Genomic DNA, 27,573 nt, shown 5'->3' with positions numbered 1-27,573 from the left:
ATATTTTTTTATTTGCTAGTTTATTAGAGTTAGGCATGATACTTGAGTTAGTCTGTCAATGACTGTCAAAAGGTCTGTAATTACCCTATAATAACAGCTTTCATTAATGTCCTCTGTCCCTTTCAACTGCTCCCTTAAAAGACTGTTGCTAGGGCTTGTCTGTCTTCCTTTTAGTATAAACAGAAGACAGAGTGGCTGTCCTTCACACTGCATGGCTGCATTAGGCTTCAGAGTGTCAGAGTGAGGAGGCATGTCTATCATAAATCTAATCTGATTGGCTGGCAGGGAGCTGCAGGCTACAGCAAGTGTGTATGGGAAGTGAGGGGAAGCAGTTTTGGCCTCAAAGAACTGGCAGAGGAGCCATCTTGAGAAGGTCCTCATATTGTAAATGTTTAAACAGCCGTAACTAAGGGAAAAACTCAAGGAAAACAGTGAAGAATCTAAAGATTGCTTTATGCATAATTCTGCTGCAGCAGTAACATATGCTAAAATAGATTTTATTTTTAATGAAAACATGACAGTTACCCTTTAAACACGATATGAGCTGTGGGACAAACAATGTAATTTGTCTCTACAATGTCCATGCAACCTACAATATGTAGGTAGAACCACTCAAACCCTCCGAGAAAGAATGAACGAACATCGTTCTAACATCAAACGAAAAGTCCTCGCTCTATTAGAATGACCCCTCTCTTCTCCAAGTCACCCCCCTAGAGTGGATCCCCCAATCATGTCAATTATTATGTATAAGGCCTCTTGCACACGTTACGTTTTTTGCGTTCCGTAAACGGAACCATTCATTTTAATGGATCCGTAAAAAAACGGAAGGTACTCCGTATGCCTTCCATTTCTGTATTTCCTTTTTTACGTTCCTTTCAAAGATAGAACATGTCCTATTATTGGCCGCATAATGGACAAGGATAGTACTGTTTTATCAGGGGCCAGTTGTTCCGTTCCACAAAAAACGGAATGCACATGGACGTCGTCCGTTTTTTGCGGATCTGTTTTTTTGCAGACCGCAAAATACTGAAAAAGCCATAAGGTCGTGTGCAAGAGGCCTAAAGGAGTTGTATTGGATTTACCGTCTCAATACTCTATTTCCCTTTGGGCTCAAGAAGTCTTTAGAATACACAAATTATTAGCTCGGCCAACTCATCAGTTTATAGGAACGATAATTCACAGATAAGTTCAGCTACCAAAATAGATATTGCCATTCTCAATACACTATTACTGAACGAACCATCCAATAATCCTAGCATATATATATATATATATATATATATATATATATATACTGATATTTTCTATATATTTTTATGTAATTCATTATTGAGTGAACTAATGTACAAATAACAACCTGATTTACTGTCAAATATTTTATTTCATGAAGTAATATACTATTAATTAGACCTATGAATATTTTTAAAAAGGGCTTAACTCAAAATACAATTTATTCTCTAATATCTCAGACTATTTGTGACATGCCATTCCTTTTTAATCGTTATCTTTTTTATATACAATATATATATATATATATATATATATATATATGTATATATAATGACAGCCTTCTAACATATGTATTACTTTATTGCATTTTATATGTACTATTTATTTATGTATGCATTTATTCATCTTTTATCATAATTTTTTTACTTTTATTCTAAATGTATTTATTTATCACAATACAAGAGATTTTAGTAAGTGTTCCACCTTGGAACGCACACTTCCGCTTCTGATACTTATTGTACTTCCTCCACCTCGTGGATTTAAACACTGATTGTATATAAGCCTATTGTAAGATATATATGTTTATGATGCTATTGCTGTCTGTATATATATATATATTTTGACTGCTCCAGAAGAAGGGGCTATATGAGAACCCCCGAACCGTGTTGAGCCCACCTGTGATATCAATAAAAGGAAACCACCAGAATTAACACCTACTGCCGTGTCTTTCTTGAGATACTACAAGCGATCCTGGCGGGGGAGGCTGAGTCTATTGGTGTCTTGAGTTTATTCCATTGACCTCCTCCTCAGTGAAGTGAGTCAACCTTTTACTTTTGTGTTTAACAAGCTTTTTAATTGCATTTATTCCATCTCATTCGTTGATCAGATTCATTCAGGTCAGAACATAATTGTGTCTACTAATTAATTGTTCCTTGATTCGCAAAAATCCATCTCTTTCCTTTTCAACCTGATAGCGACAACTTAGAGTCTGGCGCCTTCTTGGTGGCTGTGTTCTTTCTCCCTTTCTGCACAATGTTCAAAAGGAAAAGGATTAGATCTTCGAGATGAGGTGGATAGATAGATAAATAGAACAGACAGATAATAGATAGATAAATAAAGATAGATAGATAGATAGATAGATAGATAGAATTAATAGATAGGTAGAATCAATAGATAGATAATAGATAGAAAGATAGATAAATAGAGATAGATAATAGATAGATAGATAGATAGATAGATAGATAGATAGATAGAATGGAAAGATAGGTAGAATGAATAGATAGGTAGAGTCAATAGATAGATAGATAATAGATAGATAGATATTAGATAGATAGATATTAGATAGATATGACATAGATATGAGATATATCTCTTTGCCTGTTTATCTATCTATAATTGTAATAAAAGGAGCAGCATTTTGTGGAAAAGGCAATATGAACAGGTGCCAGTAATAAAGATGCTCAGGATAGGGTCCAGCATACATGCAAAGAATAAAATGGAGCACTTTATAATTAATAAGTTGAAAAAAAAGGGGACATTTTATTTACCCATGTGCAGTAACAAGGCTATCACAAGACCATTCTGCAGCTTGAAAAAAAAGTCCCGTGATAGGACTGAATCACTGTGCTCTTTTGCACATAAAATGTCCCTTCTTTTTATCTTATTCAGTATGAAGTGCTACATTTTATTCTTTGTATGTATACTGGACCCTATCCTGATCATCTTTATTACTGGCACCTGTTCATATTGCCTTTTGCCACAAAATGCTGTTTCTTTTATTACAATTATAGATAGATAAACAGGCAAAGAGATATTTATCAATCCGTCTATCTATCTATCTGAAATGAGGTCTCCTCAAGTGCTGCGATGTTAGCAGTAAAGGAGGAGGAAATTGTATTGTAGACTTGAAAATGGAAAGATGGCACCAGGACCTCTTGCCCTGTGTGGCGAGTATTGTGCTGGTGTCAAGGAAAACCTAAAAGGGTGCTAATTTTTATCTTTCTCACCTCCAATTCTTTTTGTATTCCACGGGGAGGTACAGGCAACTGCATAGCAATATTTTCTCCAGTCCCAAGATACAAAATTACACTTGCACAAGACAAATGCACACATTTCTATGAGCTAATAATGGTTTATTAAAAATGTAACACAGCAATATAGGCTATTTTGCACTAGAAATTATATTGCTGCAAATGTAAAAGGCGTAATGGAATGCAGCGTATTAGCCATAAAAAGCTAAGAAAAAAATCAAACTCTACATTATTTTCTTCTATGTATATTATTTTAAGGGCTGCAAATAAAACTGTAATATTCTCTGTGAATAATTTTCCCTGAAAGGGCATGAACCGGTAAATCTAACAAATTGTCCTTTATTATGTGATTGTTTTTGCATTGAAAAATTGTGAGGAAAGAGACATGGAATTTCTAACCAAGCAAATATTAAAGAACAAGAATACATTTCAGGGAATATGTACATTTTAATACCATGTACTTATTGCATGGTCAAAAAAGAGGGGGTGTACTTCCAAAAATCAAGATCAATCAATAAATCAAAAGCCCAAAGGGGGGCAAAAAGGAAGCTAAAATATAACTTTTAATGAATACAATAAAATATCTGGGTAATACCAGCTATTAAAAAAGACAAAACAGATAAACACCAAGTATTAGAATCCGATATTGGAACTGCAGGGTACCTGAAGTCCTATAGCATAAACAGGCAAGATAAATAATAAAAAAGAAACAGTCTTACCAGTTTGAAGTGCTGCAGTTGAGGATGATCAGGTATCCCTCAAGAAACCCTGAAACATAGTTTTCTAGTCCGACAGGGTCCTGGAGGTCTATAAGTGACTGTGAAAGATGCTCAGTGCAAATAGGATGAGAACAACTGTCCCTAGAAACCCCTAAATTGCGGTAGGAGGGCTGGGGTAAGCCTACCTACCTACACAGAGCACCCACCCATTTCGGTCTTTCACAGTCACTTATAGTCCTCCACGACCTTGTCGTACTAGAAAACTACATTTCAGGGTTTCTTGAGGGATACCTGATCATCCTCAACTGCAGCACTTTAAACTGGTAAGACTGTTCCTTTTGTATTATTTGTCTTGCCTGTATATGCCATAGGACTTCAGGTGCCCTACAGTTCCAATATCGGATTCTAATACTTGGTGTTTATGTGTTTTGTCTTTTTTGATAGCTGGCATTACCCAGATATTTTATTGTATTCATTAAAGTTAGATTTTAGCTTCCTTTTTGCCCCTGTTTGGGATTTTGATTTATTGATCATGTACTTATTGTAGCCAGGACTCAAAATTCAACTCATATTTTATTTATTCCTCTAGATGTTGGTATGGGCCATGATGTTTGAGAAATCCAAAGGTAGATCAGTCATAGAAGAAGACACCAGTATTATTAATTGAATATGGTCTGTGGGGTCTGCTATACATTTTTAATTGCAGACCAGCTCCAACTTATTTCATAGTGCTCTACACAGATTTCCATTGTCTCATGTTACCTTCAGGCTTCACAATGGTGGGCTTAATGGTATTTGAGGAAACTTTTTGTCCCCTTCTACTTGATCTAAACAATGTGGACAACTAGTGGACTTTCATTTGTTGGTATTCGACCCTCTCACAGTAAATAACTTTAAGGAGTTGACCCATCTGGAACATTGTGTCATATATTGTGGGTCTCACCTCTGGGACCGGCTTCTATCTCTAGAACGGGGCTCCCCAATAGAAGGAGAGCACACCATGCAACCACATTCAACCTCCATTCACCACTATGGGAGTTCAGAAAATAGCTAAGATAGCATTTATGGCGGTTTTCAGAGGTTCCTATAGCAGTGAATAAAGGGTGGCTGCATATGATATGCCATCAATAATCCAGATGGGCCAACCTATTTATACACATTAAATTAATGTTAGCTGAACCTGCTTCTTTTGTCAGGAGTGGCTAACCACCTAATGTGCATGGCTCCCCAATTCTTGGATGTCAACAACCTCCCCATTCTCCATTCATAACTTGGCCGAGCTAGGCTTTCATGTACATCATGGATAACTTTTGAAAGAACAAGTGCTTGATCGACAGTTCTCTGAAGCATATGGGTAACTTTATTCATGGACCAATGATCTTAAGACCCAAAAGAGGTCAAGTGTTCAGTTAACATGTTTTGAGTAGCCGAGGAATTCAGAGTATTTGAAGAGAAGAATACAAGAAGACAAAGTTCTCCCAGCTGAGGTTGCCCAGTCAGGTTCAAAATGCCACAGGTAAAAAACTCTAACATATAGGAACCATAAAGGGCACTTACCATGTGCCATGGTTGCCGTCAGCTCTAGGATAAACTTGGCTTGTTGGCCAAGACAAGGGTAGGATTGCCATAAGAGCCCTTGTGACTTTTAATCCAATGTTTCCCATGATTTCCAAACTTTCACTTTGGAAAGACATTGTACATCTTAAACAATACCCTTTTGATGTTAAAATATGGTCGAACCATGGATATGCCTACACAGAAAAGGGCAGTCAACTGTACTTTTTAATGCCGTTGGGTCTATGGGATCCTGGCCAATGTAGGCCAAAAGGACATCAATTTAGCAAACGTTTGCATAATAAAGTCTACGGGTAGGTTGTTTGGGTTTAATTTGACCCATTCTACTCTGCAAATGATAATTCACCAATAGGTTCCAGGTACAGGCTATTTGAGGTCCTAGGGCCCTAGAGAGTCTCTCCCTTGCTGGATGGGTTGGACTTCCGTCCAGCATTTTCCATATATATCTGGACTAATATTGGATTCTGAACGCCCTGTTAACATCTCTGATGGTGGGCAAGGTCTGGATGCCATTGTTGCTAGGCACTCTCATTTTATGATAATTGAGATATTCTCATTAGGCATCGTTAGAGCATGACCTTTTTGTGACCTGTCACGTCAGTTCAGCTCCGATGTAAATGAACTTTTAATATTCTTAAATACTTATGTTCTTGCTAACCAAAATGAAATGGTGCATCGCTTAGAAATCTATGTAGCGCTCCTAGCAGGGTTTTATCTTTATGACACTAACGATAATCCCTTGTGTAATTAAGTGTAGAGTGGTTATGCATGCAGTTTGCCGTCCATGACAAGTCTCATAGAAAATACATCAGTATTAGCCACAGGTGAATTCGTTTAGAAAGATTAATGACTGCACCTGAATTTTAATGTCTTAGAAGAGATGCAACACTGAATCCTTAATTAAAAACTTGAATGAGTGGTATGGTTTGTTTAACATCCCAAATTTTGAAGGTAGTTTATTTTTTATTTTTTCCCCATTGCTGTCAGCAGTGGGATGTCTGTAATTTACTGGACTATTTAGACCACAGAGATACAAGTATGTGAAAACATCTATCATTAGAAAATGATCTACTGAACGTGAACAGTTTTTGGAAAATTGTTTAGAAGTTATTATTTTATTTCATTTTTACTTTTTTTCATTTTATGATCTACTTTATTAGAAGATATCCTAAACTAGAGCCCTCCAAATGGGATGACAATTACTGTCAATTTTTGAGCCTGTGCTCTGTACATTGGGGTGGGGTCAGCAGTCATCTCATTATCATCAATGATAAGATTAAAAAGATTATAAAGAATATAAAGTAGCATATCTATCATAAAGCTAGAGTCAAACAACACAAAATCAAATGATGGACACAAGAGGACAGTACTGCTCCTCCTCTCTCTTCCCTCTCTGCACACAGCATGCGTACAAAACATTTCTATTCAATAGATCATATTTTCTCTTATCATAGGACCATTAGTTTTCTTTTCATTTTAGGACTTGCTCTTCACCATAAACACCACAATATTTTTTTGACAGCATCATTTTCTCAGTGGAGAAGATAAAAGAGATTTGCATTGATGACCTATCCTCAAGATATGCCATTAACATCTGATTGGCAGGAGTCCAACACCCTGCACCCTTGTCTATCAGCTGTTCCAAAGTAGGCCCAAGAACTATAGTCTTAAATTTGTAGTTTTAGGAAGATACCCACAGCTACCCTGGGGATCTGCTGAATATTGTGGGTCGGGCTCCTATTAAATTTGACCATTCTGCATCTGCTGTAAGGGAAATTTAAAGGGAATGTGTCATTATAAAATCACCTATTGTTTAAGTCATTTTTTTTATGTTTAATATATTTTAAAGAATGTGGGGGATGTTATTTTTAATTTTCCATGTCAACATCTATATTTAAACAACAACTATAAAATCCTGCAGTTTTTGATTTGGCCACTAAATCAAAATTTGGTGCCACTTCTTTGTCTCTACAGATCACTGTACTGCAGTTATCTGCTTATCTATACACAGAGGTGATATCATTACAGGCAGGTTTAAAATGACAGATAAGATAGGATCCATTATTCACTATAGGTGATTGTCAGAGCTTATCTATTCCTTCCTTGTACAATGACCTCTGCACAGGTCATGGAGCTGCCTAGAAAACTCTCCCATGGTCCCTTCCAGACCATTGTGCCATATTTTTTAATGCTGTGTAAATGCTGTTAAGAACAGCTCAGGCAAGAAGTCTGCACCCATAATCATATTAAGGAAATAGAATTAAAACTATATAAAAACTATAAAATTATAAGTTTTACTATCTGGTTTTAACTGACAGAAAACCTTTTTGGTGACACATTTCCTTTAAAATTACTGGTCATTTAGTTTTAAGGCTGACCATGTAAAAAAATTTGATAGGTCAAGTGAGAGTCACTTACTCAGCAACTCTTTGGTCTGGCTCACAGAAGGGGTCAGTCTCCACCTCTTTTATTTCCATATGCCCTAACATGGGTAGGAATAGTCTTGATGAGAAAAAACCTTTAACCCATAGGATACCAGCGCCGTACATGTACAGCTGACAAATGTGGGACAGAAATACCAGCACCATACATGTACGGCGCCATACATCACCCGGTGTCTTGAGTTTATTTGGGTTACAACCCCCTTCGTGAAGTAAGTCACAATATTCATTTTATGGTTGTTTTGTCATTCTCCATTTACACCTCTTACACGCTTCTGTTATGTGGTGATGTCTACCCCTCCACCACAGGCCCTAGCCTAATTTGGGCCACCTGTGTGAGTGTGGGTCTGACTGATAAACTATCACTTTGTATAGATATAGTGCTATAGATATAGACAGAGACCTAATTCTTGAACAATCATTCTCATTAAGTATGGGGTACAGTTCCTTAGGATCCCTGTGGATCACAAACTAGAGGTATTGATTTGGCGCCATTAAGTGGGTAGAGGTTTGGTTGCTTTAGGTGGGAAAGCCCCCTTTCCACATATAACCTATATTGTCTCTGCGCTTTTTTCCGCTACATGCCAATATTATCTGCATGGTTACTACTCACAGGCTGCCTAATCTACGGTAAACTCCTAGCCTCCACTCTCTTTCTCGCATTCTCTTCACCCGCTGGCGCCTCTCATTTTTTCTGATCTGTTGGGGTCCCTCCCACGTGATCTGACTAACCCTCAATTTCTCTCTTTTTGGCACATAACTTAAAATTATCCCAGTGAAATCTGCCCTTTCAAAAACCATATGGCGTTCCTTTCCTTCTGCGCCCTGCTGTGTGCCCGTACAGCTGTTTACGACCACATATGGGGTGTTCCTGTAAACTACAGAATCAGGGCAATAAATATTGAGTTTTGTTTGGCTGTTAACCCTTGCTTTGTTACTGGAAAAAAATGGATTAAAATGAAAAACCTGACAAAATAGTGAAATTCTGAAATTTCATCTACATTTTCCTTTAATTCTTGTGGATCATCTAAAGGGTTAACAAAGTTTGTAAAATCAGTTTTGAATACCTTGAGGGGTGTAGTTTCTAATATGAGGCAATTTATGGGTGGTTTCTATTATGTAAGCCTCACAAAGTGACTTCATACCTGAACTGGTCCTTAAAAAAAGAAAATGTCATTTACAAAATGATCCAAACATGAAGTACACATATGGAACATGTAAAGTAATAACTATTTTAGGAGAGATCACTATCTGTTTTAAAAGCAGAGAAATTGAAAGGTTGTGCATTTTTCCAACTTTTTGGTAAATTTTGTATTTTTTTTAAATAAAAATGAAATATTTTGACTCAAATTTACCACTTTCATGAACTACAATATGTGACGAGAAAACAATCTCAGAATAGCTTGAATAAGTAAAAGCGTTTTAAAGTTATCACCACATAAAGGGACAAATGTCAGATTTGCAAAAATCGGCCTGGGATTTAAGGTGAAAAGTGGCTCAGTACTGAAGAGGTAGCAAGGCTGAGACTATTTGGCATATTTCATCCCGATATGTTTTCTATTTCATGCAAGACTACTGATAAACCTACTTCCTAACCTTAATTTGCAAAAATATCACAATGCACTTTACATACACAAATGTTTTGTTTCCTATTAAATCAGGTTCTTGTTGTCATAGAGCTTAAACCACAATGCAAATAACTATTAATCCATTACCTAACTCAAATTGACATTTTCTTTATTGGTATCGGTCTATCGAGACAGTGGAAAAATGCATCTTTTTTTTATTGCTACATTGCTATCAAACTGTTAATTAATAACACATATTAAAATAAAACAAAATGTCCCCAGAGATTTCTTACTCTGTAACAAAAGAATTGAAGAAATCTCTGTTCATCCCTATGAGACAACATTGGCTTTTTATGCAAACACGAGGCAACTGCTGTTACAATAACATGTCAGTCATTCACACTGCTGTCAGGTCTTCTTGCTAGATCCCATTTGATTACTGTGGTTTTTTTGTTTCAAGATGGTACTTTCTAAACCAAAGCTACATAAATAAATAAAATATATACATATACAGTACAGACCAAAAGTTTGGACACACCTTCTCATTCAAGAGTTTTCTTTATTTTCATGACTATGAAAATTGTAGATTCACACTGAAGGCATCAAAACTATGAATTAACACATGTGGAATTATATACATAACAAAAAAGTGTGAAACAACTGAAAATATGTCATATTCTAGGTTCTTCAAAGTAGCCACCTTTTGCTTTGATTACTGCTTTGCACACTCTTGGCATTCTTTTGATGAGCTTCAAGAGGTAGTCACCTGAAATGGTCTTCCAACAGTCTTGAAGGAGTTCCCAGAGATGCTTAGCACTTGTTGGCCATTTTGCCTTCACTCTGCGGTCCAGCTCACCCCAAACCATGTTGATTGGGTTCAGGTCCGGTGACTGTGGAGGCCAGGTCATCTGGCGCAGCACCCCATCACTCTCCTTCATGGTCAAATAGCCCTTACACCGCCTGGAGGTGTGTTTGGGGTCATTGTCCTGTTGAAAAATAAATGATGGTCAAACTAAACGCAAACCGGATGGAATAGCATGCCGCTGCAAGATGCTGTGGTAGCCATGCTGGTTCAGTATGCCTTAAATTTTGAATAAATCCCCAAAAGTGTCACCAGAAAAGCACCCCCACACTATCACACCTCCTCCTCCATGCTTCACGGTGGGAACCAGGCATGTAGAGTCCATCCGTTCACCTTTTCTGCGTCACACAAAGACACGGTAGTTGGAATCAAAGATCTCAAATTTGAACTCATCAGACCAAAGCACAGATTTCCACTGGTCTAATGTCCATTCCTTGTGTTCTTTAGCCCAAACAGGTCTCTTCTGATTGTTGCCTGTCCTTAGCAGTGGTTTCCTAGCCTGTATTCTACCATGAAGGCCTGATTCACACAGTCTCCTCTTAACAGTTGTTCTAGAGATGTGTCTGCTGCTAGAACTCTGTGTGGCATTGACCTGGTCTCTAATCTGAGCTGCTGTTAACCTGCAATTTCTGAGGCTGGTGACTCGGATGAACTTATCCTCCGCAGCAGAGGTGACTCTTGGTCTTCCTTTCCTGGGGCGGTCCTCATGATAGCCAGTTTCTTTGTAGCGCTCAATGGTTTTTGTGACTACACTTGGGGACACTTTCAAAGTTTTCCCAATTTTTCGGACTGACTGAACTTCATTTCTTAAAGTAATGATGGCCACTCGTTTTTCTTTACTTAGCAGCTTTTTTCTTGCCATAATACAAATTCTAACAGTCTATTCAGTAGGACTATCAGCTGTGTATCAACCTGACTTCTCCACAACGCAACTGATGGTCCCAACCCCATTTATAAGGCAAGAAATCCCACTTATTAACCCTGACAGGGCACACCTGTGAAGTGAATACCATTTCAGGTGACTACCTCTTGAAGCTCATCAAAAGAATGCCAAGAGTGTGCAAAGCAGTAATCAAAGCAAAAGGTGGCTACTTTGAAGAACCTAGAATATGACATATTTCAGCTGTTTCACACTTTTTTGTTATGTATATAATTCCACATGTGTTAATTCATAGTTTTGATGCCTTCAGTGTGAATGTACAATTTTCATAGTCATGAAAATAAAGAAAACTATTGAATGAGAAGGTGTGTCCAAACTTTTGGTCTGTACTGTATATGTATATATTTTATCTATTTAAGTAGCTTTGGTTTAGAAAGTACCATCTTGAAACAAAAAACCACAGTAATCAAATGGGATCTAGCAAGAAGACCTGACAGCAGTGTGAATGACTGACATGTTATTGTAACAGCAGTTGCCTCGTGTTTGCATAAAAAGCCAATGTTGTCTCATAGGGATGAACAGAGATTTCTTCAATTCTTTTGTTACAGAGTAAGAAATCTCTGGGGACATTTTGTTTTAGACAATGCAAAGAGTGTGCAAAGCAGTAATCAAAACAAAAGGTGACTACTTTGAAGAACCTAGAATATGACATATTTTCTGTTTTTTTGTTATGTATATAATTCCACATGTGTTAAATCATAGTTTTGATGCCTTCAGTGTGAATCTACAATTTTCATAGTCATGAAAATAAAGAAAACTCTTTGAATGAAAAGGTGTGTCCAAACAGTGTCTGTACTGTATATATATATATCAAGATTTGTCAAGGCCATAAATTTATTTTCCATTTTCACGTTGCATAGCCATCAAATGAAATCCTAAAATTCTGGCTACTTGAGACCACCACTTGTGAGCGCTAAAGAGTTTACTGAATACTGCTTACACAATTAGCTTAATAATAACCCAGTATGCACCAATCTCTCAGGCTAACCCAATAGTGGAATGTAGGCAATATTAGCATGTCAATGATATTGAGTTTTGTGTAAGAGAAATGGATTTCAGATTGCCAAAATATATTAAAATAATATTTTGGACCTATTTAGTGCAATAAAATTGTATACAAAGGTGAACAGTTATTTTAAGTCTTGAGCTCAATAGAAATATTAATAGGAGAGAAAGCAAGCACCACATTTTTCAATCACCGACCAAGCGTCCATAAATTTGGAATTTATAATAGGATTTTACAGCATGTTGCTTGTGACACCATGAATATTTGCTAATCTTATTTCAATTCTGTGTAGTATTTAAAGGGGTATTCTGCTTTGTGCAATTCCTTTTATAGAACAGTTCTCTAAAAATTAGCTGATCACAAGAAGCTCCTCTGCTGGGACCTATAACGATCAGATCTATTCTGCAGAGGAACCTTTTAGCATGTGTTCAATTATCCAACAGCACCACCTCAGGGCAAAAGAAGCATTACATGATTTCCTCTAAAATCAAAAAGTTATCAATGTAAGCAAGGACTGGCTAGGTCCTCCAGAGAGGATCTTTGTCCCAACTACACAACTCTTGTCAATACCCCAAAATGGGGCACATGGAGAGAGTTTGATTAGGGTGTGCATGCACAGAGTTACTTCCTACAAATTCCTAAATGGATTATAGCAACTGCTAGGCAGGATGTAAATGGGAAATCATGATGGAAGAGCTGCTCAAATGAAGACAGTCCCATGGGACTTCAGAAAGACAGGCACCAGGTAAGTATAACTTTGGGGGTGGGGTGAGTGCCTTCTATCTGAACTTCTAGCTTTTATCTGCAGGGACACTTTAACGAGAAGAGCTTCAGTAAGTATATCATTACTGTAAATGCACCGATCATCTTTTTTAATGCAGGAGTGATACAAACACTTGAGTGCTTCGACTTTTTTAAGTGCTTTATTTTCTTGTTTTCTTCTTTGGTGCTTCATGAACTGTACGCTCATTAGGGGAATTAAAATATGGCATCAAAAAACAAAAGCTTAAAAATCTTAAAATTAATGAGCTGCGTTAAGCCAAATTAGTTATGCAAATTTCCAAAAATGAAACAACACCTACAATCAATTTTAAAACATTGTTCCATATGGTGGTTAATTCAAAAAGCTTCTCTTAATCAGTGATATTGCTCAGTTCTGAAGTCACAGACTCTCAGAGAGGCGAAATAAATTTCATTACAATCTGTGAGGATGATCAACAGGGATTAACCTGTTCTTTGTGTGAATACTTGAGACCTGTAGTCTTTCTTAGGCAATGCCTTTTAAGCTACCCTATTGACTCTGTTGAGTTCATAAGGACCTTTGGCCTCCAGTGAAATTTATAGGTATCTACTGATTTCATAGACACTGTATTATTCTATATTAAAGTTAGATGACATAATGGTTTCCAGTACAATAACATCTGGCTATGGGGGATATTAGTTAAACATCACCTTAAATTCCGAGGGACTGGCCGACTCTCTAACGGGTATGGCGGTGTCTCAACTTTTCCCCAATAGTAGAAGTCATGCTTGATATTTTGTTCTCAAGAGAGATAAGCCACCACCAGAAGTATCTTCCAGTGGCTTATTCCCCCCTCGCTATTGAGCGCAAATGCACGCTTAGATGATGAACATGAGCTTCTCAACCAAGCTGACCATGCATCTGTACTGGAGAGTCTTTGGAATAGCTGTCAACAGAATTAGCTCTTGGTTGATAGCTTATGAAGGTTTATAGCCAGCTATTGACAGCTGTTAAAGGTGTATATTCTGCTTTGCATGATAAGTGTTTTCAAAATAGTGAAAAAAAGGAAATGTGAATGGTTCTCTATAACTACTCTTCAGACTTTGTATTAAGAAGATGACAACAACAGGGTTACTTGAAGTTTGTTGAAAAAAGTTTTTCCCGTTGCCCATAGCATTTTTACACTCTTATTTTCCATAATGTACCCCTGTTACTCAAATAACACCATGAGCCTAAACTGCAGCAAAATAGGAAATAAATTGCAAAATATCACACAGTTAGGGCCCCCAGGGGCCTACCGTGTTCAGAATGTCAATCTTCAGGATGATTAAATTCTTACTTTCCTGAAAATCAACCTTCGGACACACCTAAATGAACATAACCACTGACAGAGATAAGAATGACAACATTCTAATTTTTAGGTTTCGGCTAATATTTTTCATGGGAAATCAATTTGAAAGAGTCTGGTGGAAGAACAGCGGAAGAATTTTGATAAAACGAAATTAGGATTTTTTTTTTTTAGATAAACATTTTTCATTATTTTGGATTTCTATTTCTAAAAGATTTTTCATTTAATTGTCCGAAACTTACAACTAATCAAGGATCAGCAAATGAGCTAGCTGAGCATTGAGCAGATGGTTGAACCGAGCAGTTGGATTATGCTATGGCGCACTCACCAGATGAGTTTTCTCCTCTTTATGGTGCCATATGGACTGCCTGCTGTTCTGCCTCTTCAGAGAATGTCACCCATTCCACTTCACAAATATGGCTGCCAAATAAAACATTGCTTAAATTGACCAATAATGGTGGGCTCTCTTATTTTCCTTTCCTAACTTCAACTTTTTCAGACTGTGCAAATTCCTTCTATAGCATTACTGAAATAGAGATGGCCTTGCGGTTCGCCCGGCGGTCGGTTCGCGGCGAACTTCGCTTGTTTGCGATTCGCTGAACATGCGACCATATGGCGATATTCCCGCCCGCCATATTCTTTTACATTGTGAAGAACTTTGACCCATGACACATCCATCAGGTGGTACAGGACAGCCAATTAAAAAGTTTCAGCACATGGACATACCCCCTACCTTATAAATAAACCCAATCTGGCCGCCATTTTACATTCTCTCTTTTGTCAGTGTAGGGAGAGGTTGCTGTGTGGAGCAGGGACAGGCTGTTAGGGACACAAATCGCTAGCTAATAGGTCCGCAAAGTCCTTTTAAGGACTGGTATAGGTGTGCTATCGATAGGTGTGCAGTACAGAGAGGTGTAATTCACTTATAATATACTTTCTAACTTAAAAAGCATATTATAGTGGATTAGTATTGTGCAGCAGTGGTGGTTACTGGTGAGCAGTTCTTTATAGTTCTTTATTATAACTGGTGCGATATAACAGTCGCCCCCTAAAAGAGCTGATAGAAGCAGGGTTTTATATACCAATATACTTTCTTTATAGTGTATTTGGGTACTGCAGCATTTGTTTGCTGTTTTGCTGCGTTCCCTCTGCTACACAAAGTGACAAACGGTATTGGAAAATTGGAAATTATAACTGGTGTGCGCATGCGCGTAAGCAAAAATGATTAGTTATTATTTCGCATTGAAAAAAATTATGAATGGAGATCGCAAATTCGAATAATACATCTGGTATGTCACTGTCCATGTTGTGGGACTATTTGTGCACTTCTAGAAATTATTTTTCTGCTGCAAATATGAGCTGAAGGTTTTTCAGGTTCACCTGCCATTAAAATGAATGGGACTCGCCGCGAACTTGCGGTTCACGAACATTTGATCGCATTCGCGCGATCACGTTCGTGAACCGTCCACTTCTGTTTTGCCCCCGCTCCTGTTCCCGGCCGCTGCTCTGGTTCCCACTCTTTTCCACTTGCTCTTCATGAACTTGATCTGCTGGCAATGGCTTAGACAGCACGCTCAGCCAATCACTGGCTGAGATGAGTCACCTGTGCAGCCAGTGATTGGCTGAGCAAGCAAGCCAAGCCATTTCAGGTGTGTCAAGCCTCAGAAGCAGAAGTGGAGAGAAATGGGAACTGAAGCAGCAACTAAATAGTAGTTGTGGGGAATTAATAGAGAGAGAGCCCAACATTTGTTATTTTTGTCGTTGTCCCCCCGACACCATTTTTATTTAAAATATTTAAATACCCCTTCAAGTCTTAAAGTGTTGGTGATATCAATTTTAAAAAAAAAAGTACAAACAAAAAAGAGATGTTTTTAGCCCTCCTGTTATCATAACTTGGGGTGTACATGGCACATGGTAGGTGAGAGGTTCTGTTTCATCAGTTTTAAGTTACCTCTTCATGAGTCAAAGCAGTAGGTGGCACATGCCCCCGACCACAGCCAGAAGATGTCCATAAACAATAGATGTATGTTGGTGTTTGGTTGACAGTTATCTCCAGTGTATGTTAAACTTTAGTTATGATTAGTGTTGAGCGAATAGAAGCTAAACCAATTGACTTTAATACAGATTTCAGTTAAAAGGGAAAAAAGAACCCGCGCTGACAAAATGGGACACTGCTATATATGTTAGCGTGCCTAGTAAAAGCTGAAGGTGTATACCGGCCAATAAAGTAAAACAATTTGGTAATACCAGTATATCTATATGTCCTTAGGTGTTTATAAGCAAAGTGCATAAGCAAAGTTTAAAGTTCAATGAATAAAGTCTCAGAGCGTATATAAAGCAAAGCCAGCAGGCACTTACTGCTCAGCGCTCCTGAGGGTGGATCTTGTTCATGCAGCTGGATACTTTTTCTGCTTGTCGCGATGCTTCTCCTAGAGTTATTCTCTTAAATCGCTTCTCCAGTGTATCTAATGACGCCGTCTTCTGCGATCATCTGCTTACCTGGTGGCACGCGCGTAGCTCAGGCCGGTAGCACGTGTGTGCTCCTGGAAGCAATACTTGTTTGTCTGTCGTCCTGGAAACCTAGCGTGTAACGTCACACTAGAAGCTACGGAAGGTTCTCTGGTCCACAATACCCCTGACGCGTTTCGGAATAGCCGTATTCCTTCCTCAGGGATACAAACAAGTATTGCTTACCAGGTAAGCAGAAGATCGCAGAAGACGGCGTCATTAGATACACTGGAGAAGCGATTTAAGAGAATAACTCTAGGAGAAGCATCGCGACAAGCAGAAAAAGTATCCAGCTGCATGAAATTGTTTTACTCTATTGGCCGGTATACACCTTCAGCTTTTACTAGGCACGCTAACATATATAGCAGTGTCCCATTTTGCCATTTAGTCAGGGCGGGTTCTATTTTCCCTCTTATCTCTATTAGGATTTCCTATTGTTCCGTTTTTTTTTTGGGCAATTATCCCTGTATCAGAACCCAGCAGCGACACTCCCCACTGGAATCCTTTTTGACAGTGTGGGTGATTTCCTCCACTCCCCCTAATTTAGACGGCAGCACTAGTATCATTGTTACTTAGATTTCAGTTAAAGTTCAATTCGTCACGGAGCCCAACTTTTCTGACAATACAATCAAGATCAAGGGTTTAGTGCAATACTCCTTTACTTGGTTCCAGCAGGATGTAATATGGTGGCAGGTTTGCTATCTACTGCTCCCTTATCTTATAACTGATTTCAACTTGATTGGTGTCCCAAAAGAGTGGGGTTTCCTTAGGCCATTGTGATCTATGTGACACACATAGAGTACTGTCTCTTCCTTTTCATAGGGACAAGAGGAGAGTATTGCTCTATGAGCTGCTTCCCCAAGCTCCTGATGCAGGCTGGACCGACACTACCCCTCACCGCGCGATGTTCACTCATCCTCCATCCAGCTCCAACTCCAACTAACCCCAGCTTCCTGAAAAAAATCCTCCCTTGGTGAGAAGAAGGTAAGCCCACTATTGCCAAAAGGGGGGGAAAAATTGAATGGTTAGTGTAGCGGAGAGCTGATATTCCACAGCCAATCTCCACCTAAGATCCCAGTGAGGCTCAGGAACAAGTATCATAAATCCATAGAGTAGTAATTCCAGCAGGCAAAATAGTCCAATAATATCCCAACAGCAATCCCAATGACTGGACGACACACAGCATCAGGAGCAGAACTAACTTTATTTGACATGGCACACACTTTAACCCCCCAACAGCCTTATTTACATACAATGGGGCACATAGATGACCATGGTACAAGGAAGGGTGGGGACAGACAATAGCAAGGGCTGATGGGAGATGGAGGAGGGACAGAACAGCTAGATTACTGGTCTCTCAGTGTCCCTGAGACCACACCCTGCTGGGAAAAGAATGGGACAGGAAATAAAAAGGGGGAGGGGAGGAGGCACAGAAAAGCAATGCATCCAACACAGTAAACATTACAGTTTACAATACATAGCCATACAATCAACCGAATGTCGTCCTACATGATCCAAACAGGCCAGGCTAAATACAATCCGCTACACTGCTCCCCCTTGCCCACAAGCCGGCATACACAGTCTGATCCAGCACGGATCGGCTTGGGGATGTCCGGGGTGCTCACGGATCATTTCTCCAAATCAGTTTGTCTCGACAACCCGTCAGCGTTTCCATTTTGTTTGCCCGGGCGGTACTGAATATTAAAGTCAAAAGGCTGCAGCGCCAAACTCCAGCGCAGCAGCCTGGCATTGTCCCCAGCCACCCGGTTCAGCCATACTAACGGGTTGTGATCCGTGAGCAGGGAAAAAGTCTGTCCATATAAATACGGCTGTAACTTCTTTAGGGCCCACACCACAGCCAGGCATTCCTTCTCGATGGTGGCGTAGCTTACTTCTCTGGGTAACAGTTTGCGACTGATGTAAGCCACGGGGTGTTCTCCGCCATCGGCCCCAACTTGGCTCAGCACTGCCCCCAATCCAAACATAGAAGCGTCTGTGTGAACAAGAAAACGTTTAGTTGGATTGGGAGCTGCCAAGACAGGGGCATTAATAAGTGCATTTTTCAGATGTTGGAAGGCCTGCTCACACTCCGGGGTCCAGGTTACTTGGCGGGGAAGGTTCTTACGGGTCAGGTCAGTAAGGGGTTTGGCCAGGGCGCTATAATTGGGGACAAACTTTCTGTAATATCCTGCGGTCCCTAGAAATGCCAACACCTGAGTCTTAGTCCTAGGGGTAGGCCATTGGGCTACAGCCTCTACTTTGGCTGGTTCTGGCTTCTGTTTCCCACAACCCACTCGATGGCCCAGGTACTGTACCTCGGCCATTCCTATACTGCATTTGGCCGGTTTCAACGTCAAACCGGCCTCCCTAATCCTGTCTAGAACCGCTCCTATATGGGTTAAGTGCTCCTGCCAGGTATTGCTAAAAATTGCAATATCGTCGAGGTAGGCACAGGTGTAGTCCTGGAACCCATCTAGAAGTCGGTCCACCATCCGCTGGAACGTAGCCGGAGCGTTTTTCATCCCAAATGGCATAACCTTAAAGTGATATAGGCCGAATGGGGTGACAAAGGCTGACTTAGGGATGGCGTCCGGAGCCAGGGGTATCTGCCAGTACCCCTTACACAGATCAATAGTAGTGAGGTATTGGCCTCTGGCCATCCGGTCTAGCAGTTCATCTATCCTGGGCATCGGATAAGCGTCTGATACAGTCTTTTCATTCAACCTCCGGTAGTCTACACAGAAGCGGGTTGTACCGTCCCGCTTTGGTACGAGGACTACCGGAGATGCCCATGGGCTGTCTGAGGGCTCAATCACCCCCAGCTGGAGCATCTCGTCGATCTCCTTACGCATATTCTCTCGCACCACTTCAGGGATGCGGTACGGGGTCTGGCGCATGGGTAGTTGCCCGGGGGTTTCTACTCTGTGAGTGGCCAGAGGAGTGTACCCAGGCACATTGGAGAAGGTCTCCTGCTTCTCTCTTAGCAGCTGTTGTACCTCGGTACGTTCCTGTGGGCTCAGCCGGTCCCCCAGTACAACTTCTCCTAAATCCCCAGACAGCTGACCGTCCCCCAGTAGATCCGGCAGGGGAAGACTGTCAAACTCTTCAGAGCTGGGTGCACAAATAGCGGTCACCTCTTCTGAGCATTCCTGGTAGGGCTTCATCATGTTCACATGGAGCATTCGTCGCCCTCCGGTCCCTGCGCAGGGGCCAATTATATAAGTGGTGTCACATCTCTGTTCCACTACTTTATAAGGGCCTTGCCAGGCGGCCTGTAACTTATCATGTCGGACAGGTTTCAAAATTAAAACTTTCTGCCCAACCTGGAAGCTACGGTCCCTGGCGCCCCGATCGTACCATGTGCGCTGGCGCGTCTGAGCCGCCTGGAGGTTTTCCTTTACCGTCTTGGTTAGAGCTTCCAAGCGATCTCGGAGCGCCAACACATATGGTACAATGGGGGTGCCGTCTGCGCTCCTGTCTCCCTCCCAATGCTCCCTAATTAAGTCCAGCGGTCCCCTTACTCTCCTCCCGAACAACAATTCGATTGGGGAGAATCCTGTGGATTCCTGCGGCACCTCCCGGTAAGCAAAGAGGAGGTGAGGCAGGAATCGTTCCCAGTCTCGGTGGGTCTCAGCAAAGGTTCGGAGCATTTGTTTTAAGGTGCCATTGAACCGCTCGCAGAGCCCGTTGGTCTGAGGATGGTAGGGGGCACTGATTATAGGTCTGATTTTGCAAAATTTCCAGAGGTGCTGGGTGACCTCTGCAGTGAATTGAGTACCCTGATCCGAGATGATCTCCCTGGGTAATCCCATCCGGGAGAAAATCTGCATCAGGGCCTCTGCCACGGTTTCTGCATGGATGTTTGTCAAGGCTACGGCCTCTGGGTAGCGAGTGGCGTAATCCACCACCGTCAAAATATACCTCTTGCCAGAGGGGGTAGGTTTCCGGAGGGGACCTACTATATCTACGGCTATTCTATGGAACGGTTCCTCAATTATAGGTAGCGGGTGTAACTTTGCTTTCCGCCGGTCCCCCCTCTTCCCTACCCTCTGGCACGTATCACAGGTGCTGCAATATTTGCGTACTCCCTGGCTAATTCCTGGCCAAAAGAAACTTTGGGTCAGCCGATATCTAGTACGACTGACCCCCAAATGTCCGGATAAGGGAATATCGTGCGCTATCCGGAGCAGTTCGGCTCGGTACCTCTGTGGTACAACTAGCTGTCTCATAACGATCGGATCTGACCCAGCTACCTGCTTGTCTGACTCCCTGTATAATAGCTGCCTATCCCATACAAATCTTTCCCCCTCCGCCCCCGGTTGGTCAGAGGTGACTTTGTCTCTATATACCTGTAGAGTAGGGTCAGTGATCACCTCTGCCGCAAATTCGTCAGGAGGGGCCCAAGGGACACAGTCTAGGGAAGGGGAAGGTTGTCTTACCTGGACCTCTGGCAGTGTGTTGTAGTACTGGGTGCGGGCCTGTTGCCTGGTGACCACTGGATGTGCTTCCTCAGTGGTTGTGGTTTGTGGCTCAAATGCAGATGTGAGCTTTCCCAGGTCATTTCCCAGTATCACCTCTGCGGGTAATTGGGGCATCAACCCCACCTCCACAGTCCCTGACCCCGCACCCCAATGCAAATGAACCCTTGCTGTATTCAGCCAATATACGGCTCCCCCAGCAACCCTGACAGCCACAGTCTTATTGGTTTTAGCTTTGTCCGCGACCAAGTGGCTTTGGACCAAGGTTATGGTTGCTCCCGAATCTCTGAGTCCCTGCAAAGGTTTCCCCTCCAGGTATACTGTTTGCCTGTGGTGCTGCCGATTATCCGCCTGTGCTTGTAGTGGGTTGGCTTCGTGGAGTACTTCCCACTGTTCTATAGTGGTGACTGGAACTGCAGAGCCATAAGCGGTGGGTGTCTCCTCCTTATAGTGGTGTGCTGCTGCTCTCGGTGGTGGTCCTGGTCGAATCCAGGTGGATCGGTCTCTAAGCTCCAGGCATTTCCGCTTGTAGTGACCCCACCTCTGGCACTGGTGGCATTGCACAGAGGAGGGTGGGCGAAACCTCGGTTGAGCCGCTGTAGGAGCTGGTGGGGGTAGCGGTCTCAGTGGTGTGTTGGTGCTAGCTGAAAATTGGTTTCCCCCTAGAGGTCGCACAGCTGGTTTAACACCCACAAGCTTGTGATGCCTGCGGGCATCCATATAGTCATCAGCCGTTTTAGCTGCTTCTGTGATAGACGTGGGGTTACGGTCTCTCACCCATTCCTGCAGGTCTGAGGGTATCCCATCATAGAACTGTTCTAGCAGCAGCATTTGTAATAGGTCCTCCATGGACTGTGCCTGGTTCGCCTGTACCCATCCGAGGGCTGCCCTTTGTAAACGGCAAGCCCATTCTGCATGCAAGTCTTTTTCAGCTTTTTTCAATTCCCTGAACCGTCTCCGGTATGCCTCTGGTGTCATAGCATATCGGGCCAGGATAACCTCTTTGACACGGCTGTAATTCCTAATTTCCGTATCTGGTATCGTACGGTAGGCTTCAGCTGCCCTCCCAGTTAACCGTCCTGCTAAGATGGGTACCCAATCTTCCATATGTATTTTATGTAACGTGCATAGTCTTTCAAAGTCTTGGAGGAATGCATCTATATCTTCCTCCGCTTCTACATACATTTTAAATGCCTGGTATGGAATTTTTGGCTTACCCTCTTGCACCATAGACACTGCTGGGCTTGGTGTTTGTGGTCTCCTTTGCCGCGTTATAAATTCTTGAACCTCTGTCATTGTCTTGGAGATAATTTCCACTGGTGGGTTCTCCCCATAAAATGACAATCTGAATAAGAGGTGCCTTTGGAACTCTGCTTGCTCTGTTCCGTCTGTCTCGTCCCTCTGTGCAGTGACCGAATCATCCTCTGTTCGGATTTCTGCCATTATTTCAGAGATAAGTGTTGCCTTTGTTTTGTTGCTGGCTGAAATACCTCTTGCTTCCAGAAGATCTTTAAGTGTGGATCGTTTTAAAGTGGAGTAATCAATCTCCATTAATCCTTGTTCCTCTGTGAGTCTGGATCCCAGCGCTGCCAACCAATGTAGCGGAGAGCTGATATTCCACAGCCAATCTCCACCTAAGATCCCAGTGAGGCTCAGGAACAAGTATCATAAATCCATAGAGTAGTAATTCCAGCAGGCAAAATAATCCAATAATATCCCAACAGCAATCCCAATGACTGGACGACACACAGCATCAGGAGCAGAACTAACTTTATTTGGACATGGCACACACTTTAAACCCCCCAACAGCCTTATTTACATACAATGGGGCACATAGATGACCATGGTACAAGGAAGGGTAGGGACAGACAATAGCAAGGGCTGATGGGAGATGGAGGAGGGACAGAACAGCTAGATTACTGGTCTCTCAGTGTCCCTGAGACCACACCCTGCTGGGAAAAGAATGGGACAGGAAATAAAAAGGGGGAGGGGAGGAGGCACAGAAAAGCAATGCATCCAACACAGTAAACATTACAGTTTACAATACATAGCCATACAATCAACCGAATGTCGTCCTACATGATCCAAACAGGCCAGGCTAAATACAATCCGCTACAGTTAGTTTCATTCTTATCTGTAGGACTCTGCCAGACCTATGCCATCTGCTGGAAACCAGGTACATAGCATCAAATGCAATATAAGTTAACAGTTGCATAAATACAATACTTAGTAAGGAGGATGTTAATTAAATACAGTAAGGAACAGAAGTATTTGAACACCCTGTGATTATGCAAGTTCTCTCACTTAGAAATCATGGAGGGGTCTGAAATTCACGTTGTAGGTGCATTCCCACTCTGAGCGACAGAATAAAAGAAAAAAAAATCTGGAAATCACATTGTATGATTTTTAAAGAATGTATTTGTCTTTAACTGCTGAACATAAGTATTTGAGCACCTGAGAAAATCAGTGTTAATATTTGGTACAGAAGCCTTTGTTTGCAATTATAGAGGTCAAATGTTTCCTGTAGCTCTTGACCAGGTTTGCACACACTGCAACAGGGGTTTTGGCCCACTCCTCCACACTGATCTCCTCTAGATCTGTCAGGTTTCGGGGCTGTCGCTGAGCAACACAGAGTTTCAGCTCAGATGTTCTATTGGATTTAGGTCTAGAGACTGGCTAGGCCACTCCAGTACCTTGATATGCTTCTTAAAGAGCCACTCCTTGGTTATCCTGGCTGTGTGCTTCGGGTCGTTGTCATGTTGGAAGACCCAGCCACGACCCATCTTCAATGCTCTGACCAAGGGAAGGAGGTTGTTGCTCAAAATCTCACAATATATGGCCCCCTTTATGCTCTCCTTAATACAGTGCAGTTGTCCTGTCCCCTTTGCAGAAAAGCACCCCCAAAGCATGATGTTACCCCCCCCCCCCCATGCTTCACAGTAGGGATGGTGTTCTTAGGATACAACTCATCCTTCTTTTTCCTCCAAACACTATGAGTGAAGTTTAGACCAAAAAGTTATACTTTGGTCTCATCTGACTACAGGAATTTCTCCCATGCCTCCTCTGGGTCATCCAGATGGTCATTGGCAAACTTCAGACGGGCATGGACATGTGATGACTTCAGCAGGGGAACCTTCCGTGCAATGAGCGATTTGAAACCATGCCGGCGTAGTGTTCTACCGACAGTGACCTTTGAAACTGTGGTCCCAGCTCTCTTCATGTCATTGACCAGCTCCTCCCTTGTGGTTCTGGGCTGATTCCACACCTTTCTTATCAGTGATAACCCACAAGGTGAGATCTTGCACGGAGCCCCAGTCCAAAGGAGATTGACAGACGTCTTTAGCCTCTTTCATTTTCTAACAATTGCTCCAACAGTTGATCTATTTTCACCAAGCTTCTTGGCAATTGCCCCGTAGCCCTTTCCAGCCTTGTGGAGGTCCACAATTTTGTCTCTGGTGTATATTGACAGCTCTTTGGTCTTGCCCATGGTAGTAGTTGGCGTCTGACTTTCTGTGGGGTAGACAAGTGTCTTTAAAGAGCTAAGACAGGAGCTACTAAGTTAGATTAATGATTAGAGGCAGAGTTTTTAAAGGCACAGTAACAAGTCTTTGAGAGACAGAATTCTTGCTGTTTCTCAGGTGTTCAAATATTTATGTTCAGCAGTGCAAGACAAATAAATTCTTTAAAAATCATACAATGTGATTTCCAGATTTTTTTTTTTTATTCTGTTCCTCAGAGTGGGAATGCACCTACAATGTGAATTTCAGAACCCTCCATGATTTCTAAGTGGGAGAACTTGCAAAATCACAGGGTGTTCAAATACTTCTGTTCCTCACTGTAGGAACATGAAAAGATAGCCACAGGAAACAATGACAAGGTGTTAATTTGTATTACCCCCTATCTGGGGTATTGTAGAAGCCAATTACAACAATTTTCTATGGGAAAATCCACAAATAACCTATCTGACTCTATTGTTGGCTTGCCCTGGTTGGTCTATAATAATAACATTGATAAGGATGAAATAAAAAAATGGACGCAATCATGTTCTGTACAAGAGGGTGGCCCTCAGAAAAATTTCCTCTGGTGGGTCCAAGGAACTAGTCCCACACTGTCCCAACTACTTATGGTACGTATGGAAAATGATGGTGATCTTATCTAATACATCCCCAAAAACAATACATTCTATAACTTAAAATATGATTGCCTTTAAGAATTGAACTTATTTATGTTAAAGAGGGGTTCAAAGGGGAAAAGGTATACAAAAAAAAACTGCCCTAGAGCAGGGGGCTAATTTTTCCTTGAAATCTTTTAACATTTCTAACTCATCTTTTAAATGCCCCATCTCTCCTGTACTGCCACTGTGATCCACCTGCCCGGCTCCATAGGAACTACAGCTCTAAAAGCCCTGGTTTCTTCAGCGACACCATGGTTTTTACAGACAACCAACAGCTCCCTGGATTGCCAGGCAGGGAGTCTTTCAGGACCCGGGAGTGCAGTTCTTTTGGGTTTTTATATTTGACCACAGCATCTGAGAGGTTAAATGACTGCAATTAGCTATGTCGCCGATCGCAGACATTAGACCCAATTATCTGCTATGTGAAATATTAGGCACCTGGTGGCAATAGCCCTAGCTCTGCTCCGGGGGAAGCACTATCTTTAAAGAGATGACTTTATGGTTCTGGTTGTCAAGGGATTAAAGGAGTTGTCCAGTTTTTTTTTTATTGATGTCCTTCCTCAGAACAAGAACTGTATCGCACATCCTCAATACTATGCTTTTATCTACTGCTTCTCAGCATAATTAACATCACTTCTCAGCGCAATTGTCGTATACCTACCCCTATGCTGCATGCTATACATGAGGCATTAGTATACAATTTGATCAAAAAGCAAGGCTCTCGACAAGGTTGCCTCTTTGAATGGGACTCTATTCTAAATTTGGCACTGCACTGCGACCAGCGACGCCGCAGCGCCATCCCAGCAGGCAGCGGGACCCAGCAGTTTAACAATACCCCCCGCTGTCTGGCAAAGCCACCCTGACACTGGGCCCTAACAACCCACCAGGACAGCACCAAAGCAACAATGGCCGCCGTGCAGTACCCCGGGCAATCAGCTGTTACCATGTAGATCCAGCACCAGAACTCCATAGCTCCATCTATTATGTAGTGGATGGATCTGGTAACTGCAGCACCGATGCCATTGAAGTGAATGGTAACCAGCTCCATCCACTACACAATGGACGTAGCTGTTTAGTTCTGATGCTGACTTCTGGGACCATAGTTACAACTAAACACCATATAGGGTCGGACCCACTCTGATCTGATATTGACAGCTATCCCAAACAACCCCTTTAAGTGTCTCCTCTTGTACTTCAGAAGTTCCATAATGACTGCTGAGTCTATTCCGAGCATCAGGATAAAACAGTACTGTAAGCAGCGAGGCATACTTCAGAAAACCCCGGCAGCATAAAAAGGAATATTTGCAATGTATTTAATAAAAAAAAAATAAAAAAATAAAGATTCTGGCGTGTACGTGTTGTGGTTTTGGGTAATAGTTGTGAAAAAGGAAAGGCATTATTAGGTGAAATGAAAAGCCATTACAAGAGGCAGGGCTGTAATTGGTAATGAGGAAATCTGACATCAGATCATATCAGGGCCGACAATTTACTACAATTCCCCTTGCTTATAAAAACTCCCCGTATTGATTACATTACATTGTTCCGTGTTGACTAAGCGAGGATGTTTTTTTCTTTTTTCTTTCTTTTTTTGCAGCGCTTGTCTCTGACGGCTCTTTATATTGCAGGATACAGCGCATGTTATATGTTTTCTTTGTTCTATGGCTCACAGAGGAAAATATTAGACATTCATCGCAGTTTGTTATATTAATATGCAGCTATGTTTCTCCCACCTGCTGGGGCTGAAATTAAACCTTGGTGTTCAGAATAACTCGAGACTACAAGTCCAAATAACATTTTATTATTTATTCATGAAGTCTGGCTAATTTGTGGCTTTCTGTTTTTGTGGAGGGGAAAGTAGTTGCACTCTTGGTAGCGCTTACAGTTCATAGAGATGAGAAAATTTTATATTTTAAATTTTTTTCTTCTTTTTTTTTTTCGGCGGTGAAAACATG

At 41.4% G+C, this 27,573-nt stretch overlaps 1 protein-coding gene across 1 annotated transcript; it reads right to left on the bottom strand.

Moving 5' to 3' along the window:
- Window positions 1–2,122: 2,122 nt before the first annotated feature.
- On the bottom strand, window positions 2,123–23,127 carry LOC122944138. The gene is made up of 3 exons (XM_044302367.1): window positions 22,665–23,127; window positions 18,797–18,962; window positions 2,123–2,255 (listed from the first exon to the last, which is right to left on the bottom strand). Exons 1-3 carry the CDS (start codon window positions 22,996–22,998, stop codon window positions 2,123–2,125), a joined length of 633 nt encoding a protein of 210 aa, XP_044158302.1. The 5' UTR covers window positions 22,999–23,127.
- Window positions 23,128–27,573: the final 4,446 nt, after the last annotated feature.

This window comes from Bufo gargarizans, chromosome 7, assembly GCF_014858855.1.
Source record: "Bufo gargarizans isolate SCDJY-AF-19 chromosome 7, ASM1485885v1, whole genome shotgun sequence".
Taxonomy (NCBI): Eukaryota; Metazoa; Chordata; class Amphibia; order Anura; family Bufonidae; genus Bufo; species Bufo gargarizans.
This window is presented reverse-complemented; position numbering and strand designations above follow the sequence as displayed.